Here is a 16,336-nt window from a genome sequence, read left to right on the forward strand (position 1 = left end):
TTGATTTGTAACAAAATAGTTGTTGAAAAAACTTGTACACCCAAAACAAAAATCTCTTGCAATAATTTCAAGCGACAATCACTTGCAAATAATGTTTGCATCGCTTGCAATTTTGCAGTGAAAGCCGCTGGCAATTGTTGCAAGCAGATAAAACCACTTCATCTCTCTCTATACGTACATACTTTTCTTCACCACACTGTCAAAGGATTACCACCACATTCACGTGCCTATGCTGGTTGGTATAGCAACGCAGGGCGAGTTTTTATTTTCCGTCTACTTTTTATTCATTCCTCACCAACATCATCAAACGCAGTTTTGTGGTTTATTCATTACACACAAGACGGCATCAAATGGCGGATGTGACGATTGTACGAGTTTTAACATCCTGTTGTTACGTGTAAGGACAGATCAGTACTTATAGTTAGAGCTATGATGCGCAAGAGCCTGAGTTCAAATCTGGGTGGGTGTTTTACTTTTTTCATTAATCGTGAAATCATCCAACTGTTTATATATGACTTTTATCCACTTATTACTATCTGGTAGTATGGTTGGGTGGATAAAGTATTGCTTAGCGATCAGTTTGTGCGGGGTTCATGTTTCAATGCCAACAGTCTTTTTTTATAACGCATATTGGTCACCAATACACATACATCGCTAATACATAGGCAAAATTCGTTTTTTCTGTTTCTTGCATTGCATGCAAGGAAGCTTCTTGCAATTTTCGCACATTACCAGAACGCTTGCAATTTTTGCTCGTATTTATTGCATTAATGTAAGCGAATCTTACCGGGCACGTTTTGGGTGTAGGAGTCCGCTAGAAATGTCAGAAAGTTCATACCTGCAATTAGAGAAAAGAAGATATACTTGTTAACTATTGTTCTGATTATAAATAGTGTTGTTTTGTTGAACAAATCAGATATTATGCAATTTTCAAATATAAGAAAAAAATGTGGTTAATTGAAAAGAGATTCTAACTAAAAACCAACAAAAATTATTTCGGTGAAATGCTCCACCAAATATTTTGGCACAAAATTCTATATGCAAAGCGACGACATTTTTACTTAAGATACACTTATATCCTTAATCTAATTTAATCCGATCCCAAGATACATAGAAAATTTCATTTTATAGTTCAATATGTATTGAAAACAATTTATATGACCATAAAAACCAACCCCGATAGATAAATTTTATGACATTTCCCTTCTACTTCACGATACATTATGTGCAAACTCAGTTGTTATTTTTTTGTTGTATGCTTACGATTGTATGTGAGAAATTTAGAGTCCAAGGATCGGCTCAAATTATATTGAGGTTAAATGTTTTATGTGGCATTAGAATTTTGAAAATTAAATTGCTAATTTAAATTTTAATTCTTTTTAATCTGGAAAAAATGGCAGCACTGCTAAAGGAAACTCGCATTTTTTAGATTTCTTAAACGATAGTTTTTGAGAATTTGTCAAAAAGAGTGGGGTTCATTCAATACAAAAAATCGCATTATAACCCTCTCATAATTGGTTCAAATCCGTGCCGGACCATTTCGATCATGAACCGACCAAAGGGCCGAAGACGCAATGATATCGAATCGAGAAAAATAGCTTTGAAAATTCGCTTCAGAAAATTTAGTCGTATTTTAACAGTGTTTGCATACTGCGCTTTCAAATGTATTGAAACACTTCAAAACAATACTAGTTTTCGGAAGCATTACTAAAATATTTTATATAATAACGTTTCCGTTTTTAAAATTGAAAAAAATATATTTCGCCGAGTGTTGTTATGAAATGTTAATTAGGCCATTTTTGAGTCGCCCTCTTATTTTGACCACTCACAATTTCGCCCTGCAGTGTCGCCAGAAAACAAAAACCAAATGTGGGTTTCGCCGGAGGGGAAAATTTGTTATTCCCCCCGGGCGTATCAAGCAGTTGGTTTTTGTTTAGGGCGACTCTGTTTACGGGCTTTGTAAGTAATGATGCTGTCAATTTCGCCCGTACACACTACCTTAGAAATGCAGAGGCGTAATCCGCCTGGCGGCTTGTTTACAATTAAAAGTCAGATCCGCCGTTTAGTTTTTTATTGATTTTCATGAAGTGTGAAACATTTTTAAATGAGTTTTTATATTTATTATGAAGTATTTTTACTCCTCTTTAAGATATTACTCAAATCTCCGTTTGTGTACATTTGTTATATAGGCCCATTTGTCGGTTTACGATCGATTTCAAGTTTGTCTCTTTTTTTTTTTTGGCCACCTTGTGCGGAATAATCCAATAAGTCTTGCAATTGAACGCATATTTCTACCATTCAACATGACTTACAGCAGAATCATTCTCATCAATAAACTATGAAATAACTATTTTTTTTCAATCTCCAACTGTAGCCCTGTGCCGGTAATAACATTTCCTCCCATAATCCCAGCAGTAGTGAAACGATTCAATTCCAAACAGTCCCCCACGCTACCACCTCTTCCAGTCCAATTCGGTTCTCATCGTTGAAAATTTTCCCACTTTTCTCGGTCACAACTCGCAGCGGAACGGGAACAGTCCTACTTCGTCTATCTGCCACTGAGCGTAATGCTGAGCATCAACATCTTCCTCTTCGTTTGGACCAGCTACCATCTGCATACCAGCGGGGACGACATTAGCCCGGACCGAAAGAAGGCACTGAGATACAAGTAAGAGGAGTAGGCGTGTTTGAATCTATGCTGAATACTTGATGATTGCGTACCACATTTAAATATACAACGTTTCTAATACCCATCATAGAGGACGAGATAAGCAAGTGATAGATCGTTTTTCATTTCCCATGTTTGTACATTTCAGATGCATGCTCTACTTGAGATTATTTTTACTGGCCGGTCTAATCTGGATATTCGAAATCATTTCTTTCCACGTCGAGGATGGTCATCTAAGCCGGTCTTGGTTCTGGTAAGTATCAGCAGATACCAGCAGAAGGTACCGCATGTTTGTGTCGACACAAGCATAATTGCGATATTTTTTATGATGCTCGTATATTATTTCGAAATGTGTTTGCTTTGTTGATCGAGCTAAAATTAACCGGCTCTCCACTTTTGACTTCCTGCGACCACCACTTGAAAACCCCCACTTGAACAGGATTCTCATCGATTCGATAAACTGCCTGCACGGGGTGCTGATCTTCTTTGTGCTGATCGTATGGCGGCAGCGTATCAAGCGGGAGCTTTCCGGCCGGCGGATATTATGCTTCCGTGGTCCAGCCAGTTGGTCGCAGCTGAAAGATGACGAACAGGAACAGCTCGCCGATGAAGGTAGGTGTTTTTAGGGTAGTGGGAGGATTGATTTATTTCAAAACCATCTACAGTATCTATTTCTTTTTAGACCGAGAGTACGGAAAGTACGACCTAATCATCAAGTGAAAAGAACAGACATAATCCACTCCATCGAGATAGGATTTGACGTGTTCGAGTAGTAGTAGTAGCAGCAGCAGCAGCAGGAACCGAAGTTTAACACAGGCGCAGTGACTTATTTTAGCGGTAGTACTTTAACATGTTTGACATACACACCAATGAAATCGTTGATAGCTTTTAAAATTGCTTCATTGTATGCCTTTGATTAAGAACTAAAATAGCTAAGACATTTATTCACACGTTAAAGAATTTGAATTTTAGATTTGCAAGCAAATCAGTAACAGCTGAATTACAAAACGTTACTAGAAAACGATCGAAGAATGGTTCAATTGAACGATGACATCCATTTGTGTTTTTATGGTTCTTGCAATTTATTCGCGCATTAATATTGACATTTTTAAAAGTAGCATGTAGAGTAAGCTCACTCAACGATGATTTAACTATGATTAACAGCCGAATGGTTAATGCCTTCTTCTTCTTCCAATTCTGTTTATTTTCCGTCGGCCTATTTCCGCTACGAGGTCAAACACCGACGCCAGAGAGGTGACACTCCTACTATCTGGATTGGATATCGACCCATCAACTCATGGACCGGGGACCAACGGCTTTACTTCCGAAGGAAGGCGTGACCTCAGATTTTTCTCACCCCTGAAAAATCTGAACGACCTCGACTGGGATTGAACCCAGACCAACTGGGGTGGGTGGGTTAATGCCTTAACTGAACAAACTAGGAATAACTGCGTCTCTGGAGTGGTTTTCTCATCTGTGCACTTCCAAAAAAGCTCACATCAACACATTTTCGGGACTGATAGAATAGTGAATGAAAGTGATTTGATAACTCGATCAACCCAAATTTAAATGTTTTTAGCAACCATTGAAAACCCGACTAAAGAAAATCGAGTGACAGGTATATCACCAGGAACAACGAAAGTTTTTATTTTATCTGTAACGGGAATTGAGAACTTTTCGTTACAGATACAGCATCTGTAATTCAGCATCGACGCACGATGAACCACACGATTCAACAAACACCGATCAATGCCACATTCACATAGAAAAGTGATAACGATTCGGTTCCGTCAGTATAAAGTACTAAGTCACTTTACGCTTGTCCGGGCACACGCCGCAGACTCAGGTGATTCGCTTTTAAAGTGCTAAAATATCCTGACTCCTGCGGTAGAAGACAAAGGGTGAAGTCGTCGGGAAACTCTAAGCTTGCTGCTCATGTTACGCTATTCCACGCTTTTCTAAACTTTCTTCCTTCAACTCTTTGCTATACCTTGAGTACTATGCTCTTAGTATTGAAAAATATACTTCATTCCTTTCACTCACTTGCATATTAAATGTCGTTACAACAGTTAAAAATTGACTCCCTCTTCGTCGTTAACAAAAAAAAAAGAAAAAAGAATCTCCAATCAACATTCCTGCAGTTCGACAACTCACATTTATCACGCTCCCCGCTATCGCTTTAACTCAAGTTTGGAAAGAAAAAGCTTGCTAGCACCTAATCAAAACGCCTTTGGTTATACTCCACAGAATCGCTTGTGCATACACCCTTCAAGCAGTTCCCATTAAACGCGCTGTAACCTAGGGGAAAGCATACTGTTATGGACAAACTTCAAGAAAAATTTGAAAATCAAAACCAAGAACTAGGCAGAAATATAAAATCTCGATAAACATATGATTACGGCCTAAAAGCCAACTGTCAAAATCCACTTTGAATGGAAATTCCGGACAAACCGTTACACGCCAATCACAGATGTTGATAATAAACGAAAGAGAAAAGTTTTCTCTTTCATAAACTGTTGTGAACTGTGTTCGACTAGTAACGGTTTGTCTGGAATTTCCATTCAAAGTGGATTTTGACAGTTGGCTTTTAGGCCGTAATCATATGTTTGTCGAGAAATGTAAAAATGATGAAAGCGTGAAAATCTGGTTTGGAATGTACCGGATATTTAACATTTTTCGATTTACTTAGGTTATCCGGTTAATCTTATCTTTAACCTATTTTATTAGATCAGAAATTCTTATGACCCGAGTAAATCGAAATACGTAATATAATCTAAATGTCCGTCTGAATCTACATTCCCCTAAATGCTCGATTGCACATACAAATCCCTTTGGGTCGCCAGTATGAATCTAAAAAAAATCACTACCTTATCTACATTTTACTAAGAGTGAAATTAGATGGTATCGATTGGAACACTCATTTCCACACTTTAACATCTATGTATTAAGTAACAGGTAGGAATAATTTTGCCGAAAATATGTTACAGCAACCAAAAAACGAATAAATCATTAAGATTGAATGTCACAGCCAGGTAAATGTGCTAACCAGCAACTCGACAGAGAAACTAGAAAAAGGCTGGGATTCCCCCATTCCATTCAAACACTCATCGTTATGGGTTTATGCTTTTCGGGCAACAACAAAAAAAAAACTGCCTAGCAAAAAAAGATGAAAAGAACAAACTAAACTTGGTTGGGCAAGGTTCTCTCTCTCTCTCTGCCAACTACACGTAATGCCACCATTAGGGAGGAGTGCTGGAATACTAGAGTAACTATAAATTCAGCGGCTTCTGAAAGAGTGTTTGTGCTGAGCTCTCTGTCCATAAATATAAACCCCGACGGTCGACGGTAGAATACTGTACTGGCCGGCCGATTGGTGGGTTTGTGTTTATTCAAAGAAATGTAAGCAAAATCTATGACCGACCTATCCGTTAATGTCTGGCCGAGGGTTTATGCTCGCACGAAAACTGCGCCGGTTAATGGGAATGGGTGTGCGTTTATTCGAATGAAAAAAAAAAACAAACGAAAAAAGGTGAGTAAATTAAAGTCAGTGTGGGTACGTGCGATGCAGGTATATGGGAGCTAGGGATGCTCAGGATTTGTAATTGGTTATCTATTAAAATTTTTCTGAAGAATAACAGGTCAATTTTCAGCTTTCATAATGCTAAAGTTTCATTTATAAATAAGGCATTCAGGCTAGTTTAACGTTGTTTTACAGCACAGAGTATAGATATAGGTAATATGATGAAATTCTCATTTATATGAGGATATCGGGTAAGATTGTTTATCTTAGGCAATCAAATATTTATTTCCAAGATTTTCTAATTTAGACACATTAATTAATTTCCGAAACTATTTTGAAAAAAAATGCAGTTTTGTGTAGAAAACAACGCAAAAAATATTTGGTTTCGCCTTTCTTAAATCCTGCAAATAAACCATTTTACAAACTGAGATAAAAGGGATGTTTTGATACAGTATGTTATCCACAAAATGTTGAAATAGTTCCGCTTTTGTTAATTTCGATACATTGGAACGGTATCGAAGAAATACAATATAAATATAATAGCTTAATTACTGTTCTTTATCGGCAGAGAATTATTCCAAAAAATTTATAGAATTTTAGAATTTTCTCCAGCATAAATCGCTGTGAAGAGCCCTTTTATTCTCAAATCATTAAAAATCTGTAAAAAAAATAGTCAAATGGGTTACACAAATCATTAATTAGACAAATGTCGTTTTATGAGCGCTACTAGAAGGTTGATATCATTCTTCGGACAAACCCAGCCTAGAGGTCGTGCGGCATCCGACAGTAAAAGTCAAGAATTGATGCACTGGGTTTCTGCTCCCATGTCGTAAGAAACGACAAAACAAAATTCTCTTTTCATTTCCTGCATCTCCTGGACTGTATAATTTTTTGTGCTAAATTAGTAAATAATAATTCTTATCATTTTTCTTATATAACTGTGTTAAACCTGCTTGCTTCTCTTTCTAGCAGTAAAAAATTTATGAAACACGCATGCATAGTTAGAATTGGTAGAATGTCCACCATACAAAGTACAGATAATGCTTATTTTAGGTCGCTCAAAATTATTTCATGCTCTCGTTCCGAAAACAATCGATAGTTTTTATTTGTAGCTGGTTTGAATTATTTTTCATTTTTTGTTGGGTGCTTTTACTTTTGTTAGTTTGTCTTCGGTAAAAATGATATTTTAATTAAGTACGTTTGAAGACATAATTTGTCTATCTGCCTTTAGAATATTCCTTAAACATATTTTAGGTACCTACTGAGTCTCTTGGTGACCGGACACACAAAGACTCCTAAAACCTTGAATCGCTTCCGAACTCCAGCACCAGGGTTGTTAATCGATAATTAATCGTCATCGTCGATAACGTTAACCACCCGTCAACGTCATCGGAAACTCCGTTAACGATAATGTATCGTCGGATTCATCGTCATCGTCGATAATTCATCGGTGGTTATCGCGATACATTTTGCGTTACTTTCCCGTTAATTGGAGTTGAAGTTGATACGGTTAGTTTTCAATTGTTTGAAAATAAATAACTATTAAAGGACATGTTGTTGGCAGTTGAAAATCAATAGTATTGAACATTTTCTATGTACAGGGGGGTTCGACGATGTGTCAAAATGGAATCTTTTTTTCAACTTTTCGGGAGTTTTATATTGAAGGGAAAGTTATTAGTAGTTAACAATCAATAGTTTTGGACATTTTCAATACACAAGGGGTTCGATGATGTGTCAAAATGGATTTTTTTCAATTTTTAGGGAAAGTTTATTATACTGAAGATGTTATTAATAGTTTTGGACATGTACCGTCGGTGAGTAAAAATAGAAATTTTTTCAACTTTTCGCGAACTTTTTATATTGAAGGGCAGGTTGTTGGCAGTTGAAAATCGATAGTTTTGGACATTTTCAATTCACAGGAGAATCCACCAGTGCCCAGTGTTTCCAAAATGGCAAAAAGGTGAAAGAAGTTCTTTGAACCACGAAAAACATTTTTTAGCTATAGTGTCTTCAGCAAAGTTTATTTATATTTTTTGCATTTAAAAAGTATTAGTTAGGTGATTAATCCCTCTAAAGCTGTGAAGCAAGTTTTTGTTTGGTCATTTAAATGAAAATAAAAAAAAAATTCTTTGGCAAAGTTGTTGAGAATATCTTTAGTATTAATTTCGCTGAAAAGACTATGTGTCTATCTGTCGATTTAATTATACGTTTGTGAAGATTTCTTTGATATACCCCACAAAATTGCTTATTTCAAAATACTTTTCCTGGTAATTTTGTAGAATTTCAAAATGTTCCAAGATTTCGTTCAACATAAGAAAATACAGAATTTTTGTAATGTTAGTTTATTTGTATCTCTTACAACTTAGAAGTTATCGAATGATTTAGTGTCCAAAAAGCAATGTTTTGGTATGGAAGCCACAAATTTCCGCAGGTATAGCTTCACCAAGACGAATCTGTAAAACAAACACTATATATACTGCAAAATAAACAAAAATAATACTACTGTACTGTAAGACCTCCTAAGGGAAATTTTTACTAAATAATAAGAACGGGTTATGAGGCTTTGTCGAGGGACTAAAGAAGATTATTTTAACCACTGCGGTTTATTAAAAAGAAAGGAAAAAAATATATTAGTCTTGGTGTTTGCGTTTCGACATCGTCTCTTCAGAACCAGAAAAAATATGTGCCGATTTAGTCAATGTCAATTCACCAAGGGGCTGATAAAAACGGGTCTTCACTGTATTCAAAAACGACTAAAACTCTATTATGAGGTCGTTCATAAATTACACTACATATTTGAGGGTAAAAGAAGGAAGCATGAAGCATCTTGTTACATAGTGGAGAGAAGAAACGGAGGAGGGGGCTAAAAGCTTCCCAACTAGACATTGGAAATATGTATATTCTCCTTTTTATAATTCAAAATCTTCTAGTTTAAATTAAAATTATAATAAAATCTGTTAATCACCACACCACTTAAATGTGTAGTATAATTTGTGAATGGTCTAATAATAGTGGTTTAGTAGTTTTTTCAATATATGTCTTTGCGTGATAAAAATTACTAATTACACAATAGCTCAAAATTTGTTTTCTTCAAGGTCAAAACAATTTTGATCGCCTTTTTGCCGCACTGTGTACCTGGGACTCTTCTGTGCACCAACTTATTCGAAAAATTAAAAAAAAAATCCATTTTGACACATCTTCGGACCCTTCTGCGTATTTAAAATCTCCAAAATTATTGATTTTCAACTGCCATCAACTTTCCCTTCAGTATAATACACTTTCCCGAAAAGTTGAAAAAAAATTCACTTTGACGCATCATCGGACTCCGCTGTGCATAGAAAATGTCCAAAACTATTGATTTTCAACTGTCAACAACATGTCCTTCAATAGGTATTTATTTCTAAACATCTGAAAGTTAACCGCATCAAATTCAACTCCAATAAACGGGAAAGTAACGCAAAATGTATCGCGATAACCGATGAACCGACGATGACGATGAATACGACGATACAATTATCGACGATGACGATGAAGGCGACGATACATTATCGTTAACGGAGTTTTCGATGACGATACATTATCGTTAACGAGTAACGCCGATAAATTATCGCGAAAAATGTATCGTATTAACAACCCTGTCCAGCACTATTTTGATGCAATTTCCTTCCTCCCGTGACACTTGTGGAGTTCATAGTATTATATACGGTCTCTAGCAAAAACAAGTGTCGGACTAACATTCTTTCCTTTCGCTGCTGCGATCTACATTCAGGCCTAATCGGCGGCAGTATTGATTAACAAACATCTTGGCGTATCATTAGCAGTGGTGAAATTTGTCGCTGTCAATTGGCAATACTGCGCGACAAAGAAGGTTACCAGTAAACTACTGTACAATTTGCGACCATATTGTGTAGGTACATATGCATTGATTGTCTGAGTACCCGAAGAATTGTACCGAACAAGGCCTCGCAGTGAAGATTATTTTCAGTTCTCTCGCGAAGCTATTTCGAAATGTGTATTTTGTGTCACCCTCTCGACTTATCTTTCCGGTCACTATTACGCTTCGTCATAACTCAATCATTTTTTTGTGAATAACCAAATTTTCAATACGATGACCAGATGGAAGGTTTATGGTAACGATTTCATAATCGAAGCGTTGATATCCATTACGAGCATTATACCTAAAAATTATAGTGCGAGTGAGATTTTCACGATTATATGCATGTATATGTGATCCACAATTATAAAATTTACCACACCATTCCATTTGACATTTCCGGAAATGTTCTTCGGCAATACACGAATATAGATAAACAAATGGCAGCGCGCTTGGAATTGGTTGCCAAAAACTTGGTTCTGAGTAGAAGTAGCAAAGTTAACAAATATAGGTTTCCTTGTAGTTTTCCATTATTCCTTCAATACTTCAACAATGGAATAAAATTTATTTATTTTTTTCATTTCTAGTTTGTTCTTTACAGCAGTTCTTGATGGACAATAATTTAAGAATAATGCACGCTGTTATTGCCAAAGACACTTGAGGAAATACCCTCTAGCTGCTTATTTGTTTCCATGTTTTGCACTTGTGTTGCCAATAACTTTAACACTAAATTGCGTTTCGTCTTGCTTCGTTGAGTTAAAAATTTGACGTCATACCAACTAATTGGACATTGCAAGATGATGTCATATGAGTAAATGTGCTCGAAAAAATGACAGTTCAGCGAGCTTGTTTGCATGGTGTTAGAATTAGAATTTTCGCCAAATCGCCTTAGAGCAACAGCGACTGCTTGTTCATTGAGCCATTTGCCCGTCCTCCGGAGGGATATGGATGTTGCCAGCACAAAGATTTTACGCATTTTTTCCTCTGAATTTTATTTGAAACAGATTACACACAAGCAGAAATTTTGATTATGATGTAAGTTATTGGTTGTGCAAGAGGGTAAAAGTAGGTGGATAGTATGTTTTTTCTCCATGATTGATATATTCATCAATGCTATTATAGACAACTCTTATATCGCTTAGGAGGCTCTTGAAATGTCACATTATAGTTTTCCAACGTTGAGGCGAGATTCGAGTTGTAAATTATTCGCTACTCTGAGTAGATATTTACATGTCAAAATGCTTTCATTAGTAACAATATATACTGGTAACACGTTAAACTGGTGGCAGCTGGCAGGTGAGTGCCACATACAAACAACAGTGATTAGGCGGCACTCAGCTTGCAACGACTGGGTGCTCTCTCTTTTACGTAAACTTTTCAGTGGCTTTAGAGAAATGGCGAATGAGTGAGAACACAAGAAAAGGTTTTCGTCGTAGACCAGGCTCACATTAACCGCAGGATGTAACTCTTGAGTCACTCATTTGACAGACGCAGAAACCAGATGAATTGCTGTTGACGATGAGTTTTACGATATTATCAGTCTTTTGACATGATTGATAAATTGCAGCTGAAACTTGTAAACTGAAGGATGATTTGTTACTCCCAGGCATTATCATCAATCAATTGATTCTCTGTGCCATTTTAGCTAGTCCCGATTAATCACGGAATAGCAATCATGAGTGGTCGCACACGCACACGCTCAAGCTAAAGTTTTAAGTTATTGATCCACTGTGTTGTGTGTTGCTCCCATATGTGCATTACACTACGTGACTCCTCACACAAAAAAAGAAGAAAACATGAGGCTCGTTTTGTACATTAGGGGTCCGACAGCAATTAAACAATTTTTAAAAATGAGTCTTTCGATCAGGACAGCCAGGCCAGTGTTACTGTATTATATAACACATTTTTGGCTATTAGGCAGTAACGCTGGTGTCATTTCACCAGAAAGGTTTTAGACACTGAAGTCGCCAAATGAGCTTGAGCTTGTGCGACCACCCCTGGCTGCTGCTACGTTATCGATCTGGACTAGCTGATGTTGCACAGGGAATCAGTATATCATTATGCTTGGGAGTAGCGTTACATCTTTCAATGTGCAACTCCTGGTAATCCTAAAGCGTTTACTGATCAGTACCGGCGCTGGCCAGGCCCGAAAGTAGATCGCAGAAGGAAAGGGAAAGCATGTTAGTCCGAGACTTGCCTACTACTGCGCACTCCACAAGTATCACGGGAGGAGGATATTTGTTAGTAAGTATCGAAGTTCGATTCTACTTCTTCATGATCGACGCCAGAGAGGTGACTCCTCTATCTGGACTAAATATCGATCCATCAACTCATGAACCGGGGACCAACGCCTTTACTTCCCTTCCAAAGACGTGACCACAGATTTTCTCACCACAGAAATTCTTAACGACTTCGGCTGGGGCAGAACCCAGACCAACTGGAATGAGTGGCGGTCACGCTTACCACTCAAGCACCGGCGCCGCCCTAGTTTATAATTTGAAGAAACATTGGTTTGTATTAACTACATCCACTAAAAGAGACGAGAATTGAACAATGCTTATGGTGTCAGCAGGTTAGTCTCGATTTTCGTAATTTCTAATTACATTTGTTTTGTTGATAAGTTTACAATCTCATTTCTCTAGCAGAGCAGTGTGATTTACATTCATGATTTCAGTAGCTTAGTCACGAATTTCATAACTTTTTTTTATGTTTTAACGATATTTAATTAGCAAGGGACTGGAGTAGGGTCATATGAGCAAGCTTAGAGTTTCCCGGCGACTAAACTTTTTGTTTGCTACTGCAGGAGTCAGGATATTTTGGCATTTGAAATGCGAATCACCTGAGTCTGCGGCATGTCGGTTCCGAAAGCATAAAGTACAAAGTTACTTTACGCTCGTCCAGGACGTCAGGTCTCAAAATTATTGCAGTAACATATTGAAGCTACGAGACAATTCTCACAGAATTTAAAAATGTCGATTTGTACCTTTAAGGGTTAAAATTGTCATTTTTCAAGGTCAAATATAAATATTTTTCAATGGATGGACTACAAATCGAAAAAGTGTATTCTATTTTCAACCCCATCCAAGGTCCTTACAGAAAAACTGAACAGAGTTAGATATCTTTGATCTGAGATTTTTAAAATTTTGGCCTATTTCTTCGGACCTATTTTTAATGCCTGTTTTACCCCACTTCCCATCAAAGTAGGGTTCTAATATTTGTGCGAAGCTTCAAATGACACAAAATCTGCACTTGAAAAGTTATTTAAAGATGGGTGGGTAATGTCTGTGACATAGACGGAGTGACGCGACTGCACTTCGTGCTGTATACTCAAATATAATGATATTCATTGAAATCACGTTTGGGTAGAAAATTTCCAAATTATTCTTTACGATAATATTGGTGATTCCGAATAGAATCTTCGATGTCGGTGTTGTTAAGTGAAGGGTGTGATACCTGGACCCTGGAGTACCAACTCAATGAGTATGAACAGCAGAATTTTACTGCAATCACAATTCATTCTGTTCAAGATTTGCGGCTCGATGCGTGATTTCATACGAACGAGCTTCGGTCGGATGTTTTAAAAGCAGTTTTTTCGTTGTGTAGCAGTAATCATGGAAAATAAAAAGAATGGTCTCAGATAGAAGCACGGAACGACACAAACTGATTAAATCGCAATCCACTAGTCGTGCATAACTCACACATTTTTTCTTCTTGGTATTATAAAAACCCTTGAGGAGATGCTCCGGTCGCTTCAAACAGCTCAATGTGAATAATAATAGCAATAAATCTGTTCAAACCTCACTTTATTCGTTATTAATTCAAATCCTACATACTTCAAAATTTTATGGAACATTGCTAAACATATTTTTGACAAAATGGCGAAGAAACTGATTAATTCCAAGATATAAACGTTCTAAAGCCTATATGACTTTTTTGGAAATAACAAAAATAATCCCACATATTGGAAGGTAAGTCGTTGGTTACGTCAAAAATATTCTATTCTAGTTAAAACCAGGCTGAATCCGCGCGATGAGTTTCAGCTGATAACATGATACGCGTCAAACTCGTGAAAATCGCGGCGACATTCTTTACGATCGTGAAATGAACAACCGGATAGAAATCTACAATCATAAAACAATGGCTGTTACTGTTTCAACATTGTTCTACGTAGAGTTGTCGCAATAGATTTGCAATAAAACTTTCTGTAGCAACTAATTTTACTGTCCGGAGAAAAAAATGATACAGTGAATTCACAATAAATTTTATTGCTTCTGAGCAAAAAATGTATGGAAAATGAGCAACAAATCAGCACACGACTCAACAACCTGCCGGCATCGATTGCGAAAATCTTTTCGAGCACCCCTAGCGGTAGCCAAAACTTATTCGATCTCCCGGCAGCTTTCCAGCCGGAGCCGTCTGTCGGTGCTAGTTTCGTAAACTATACAACACACATTGCCTGTTTTGCTTGGCTGACAGAGACTATACCCAACCAAAGCACCAGAGTGGCAGCACAGCAGTGGTACCTCACGTGAAGCGTTCAAACTGGATGAGTCGGCGACCTGCGGGGATCGACGAATAGGGGAATGCCGTCAACCGGTCCCATTCCATTCAGTTTGAATCAGTCGGTTCGGTCGGTCGGTCGGTCAGCCAAGTCGGCTTAGGAACGCAGTTTGAGTTCGCGTTGCATTACAGTTGCCTTTCGTGCATGAGTTTAACAGCGGACAGTTGCTGATCCTTTGATATACCATCACAATTTACGATTACGGATTACGCGCACAGGAACCGAGGGGAAGTGCACCTTATAGAATTGATGTAATTAGAACGCGTGGTTTACAGTTGGTGAACAAACAACAACAGCGCAATCGAATTATACACCTGGAAGAATGGATGCAGTGTTTTGGTGAGGGTTTCAACCGGGGCTGGGCTCCGATTGTCATAGTTGCGATTGAATAATAAACATAGCTCGGTTGATTCGAATTCTATGCGAAATGGTGGAATTTATAATCAACGGTGTCTATGAGAGTGTTTCAAGTGTGTGCTTCGGTGCCAAACTTCAAAGTGGTGGTTTGCTGAGTGTCACTGTATGCGGCTTACCTAAAATGCGTGTAAACATCAATAGAGACATTGATTGTTTATATCAGACCGCATATCGTGCATGTTTTGAATACGCTTTTTGCTGAATTGCATTTCCATCGAACGGGCCGGGTTGCAGTGAGGAGTTCATGAAACTTGACACGTACCTACCGTTGGTAGAGTGCCAGAGAACAAGAGAAGAAATGAAATAAAATAATCAGCAATAATCGTACTAATAAAGACTGCTTGAAACGGTGGAAACAGTCTGCCAAATACGACATACTGAAAACGGAAACTTCACTGGTGTGTGGCAAAACTCCAGATGTTGCTTGTGGTCGTGGCCGCACGGAGCCCGTCTCGCCGATGAAACCTATACGGTTAATCGTGCCATAGTATAGGGTTGTTCATGAATGCCGTTTGATCGCTGATAGAATTGCGTGTTACCACCAACTATTCCTGACTGTGCCGTGGTAGCTCCAGATCTAATTCAAAATACACTAATACTAATATTTTATGTTATTCATTTCTAAAGTCAATACATTTTGTATAAATATTGGCCGAACTATCTTTGTATGCAACGAAATTACCTAAACAAGAATATAGCTAAACTTTATTAGAGTTGTTATTGTTTCTGATCAAACAGGTCTATTTATGTCATTTTTAAAGCTCATTGTTGACTAAAGTGACCATTATTTTTAAATCTAGTTTGGATTTATTAATCATGTACCAGAACATCCCTATCAATTCACTGATGATGCGGTGTACCGTATACTCAAACCAAAACCGCGTGAAGATCGACGATTAAGGTGTGTTGTTTACTCAATCCGTGCACTGTGTAGACTGTACCAGCATCGAGTGCAGTGCATGTTGCCTTTAGTATGCACGTAGCGAGAGGTAATACGCCGAACAGTTTGAATCTAGCGTCACAATCCCACACAATTTCCATATCGATATTTTTTAAAGTTACATAGTTACGGATACCAACTTATTGTTACGCGGAAGTGACCTGTGAATTGGATATAACCTGTTGTATCGTGAGTTCTTACAAATAGTGGTTTCTCATGAGACAAGTCCATAGTGATTTCACGAATAATGCTTAATGCGGATGACTAGTGTTCGATCAACGCGATCGCAGTGTGTTGTAGTGAGCCATATCGTATTCAGAAAACATGACAACGATTACAGGTGAATCATTCGATTG

General features: G+C 37.6%; 3 protein-coding genes across 13 annotated transcripts in view; 2 read left to right on the forward strand and 1 right to left on the reverse strand.

The window, feature by feature from the left end:
• LOC131677076 (probable G-protein coupled receptor Mth-like 11) overlaps positions 1 to 3,689 on the forward strand; it is a 73,847-nt gene extending 70,158 nt beyond the window's left edge. For all 9 annotated transcript variants that reach the window (XM_058956646.1, XM_058956647.1, XM_058956643.1 and 6 more), the window contains exons 6-9: positions 2,524 to 2,668; positions 2,817 to 2,921; positions 3,108 to 3,280; positions 3,351 to 3,689. In XM_058956646.1, the coding sequence (XP_058812629.1) occupies positions 2,524 to 2,668; positions 2,817 to 2,921; positions 3,108 to 3,280; positions 3,351 to 3,388 (461 nt within the window). In that variant the 3' untranslated portion in view covers positions 3,389 to 3,689. The remainder of the gene's footprint in view (positions 1 to 2,523; positions 2,669 to 2,816; positions 2,922 to 3,107; positions 3,281 to 3,350) is intronic.
• Positions 1 to 16,336, reverse strand: part of LOC131677072 (RNA helicase aquarius) — a 323,960-nt gene that overhangs the window by 87,583 nt on the left and 220,041 nt on the right. The window lies entirely within an intron of this gene.
• Positions 14,548 to 16,336, forward strand: part of LOC131677075 (probable G-protein coupled receptor Mth-like 5) — a 219,638-nt gene continuing 217,849 nt past the window's right edge. The window contains exon 1 of one of the 3 annotated variants that reach the window (XM_058956639.1): positions 14,548 to 14,962. The gene's annotated coding sequence lies outside the window, so the exon portion shown is untranslated. Of the gene's footprint in view, positions 14,963 to 16,007; positions 16,030 to 16,051; positions 16,321 to 16,336 lie in introns of those variants that run through there. The other 2 variants (XM_058956642.1, XM_058956640.1) reach the window with 2 other exon arrangements.

Source organism: Topomyia yanbarensis, chromosome 1, assembly GCF_030247195.1.
Source record: "Topomyia yanbarensis strain Yona2022 chromosome 1, ASM3024719v1, whole genome shotgun sequence".
In the NCBI taxonomy this organism is placed as follows: Eukaryota; Metazoa; Arthropoda; class Insecta; order Diptera; family Culicidae; genus Topomyia; species Topomyia yanbarensis.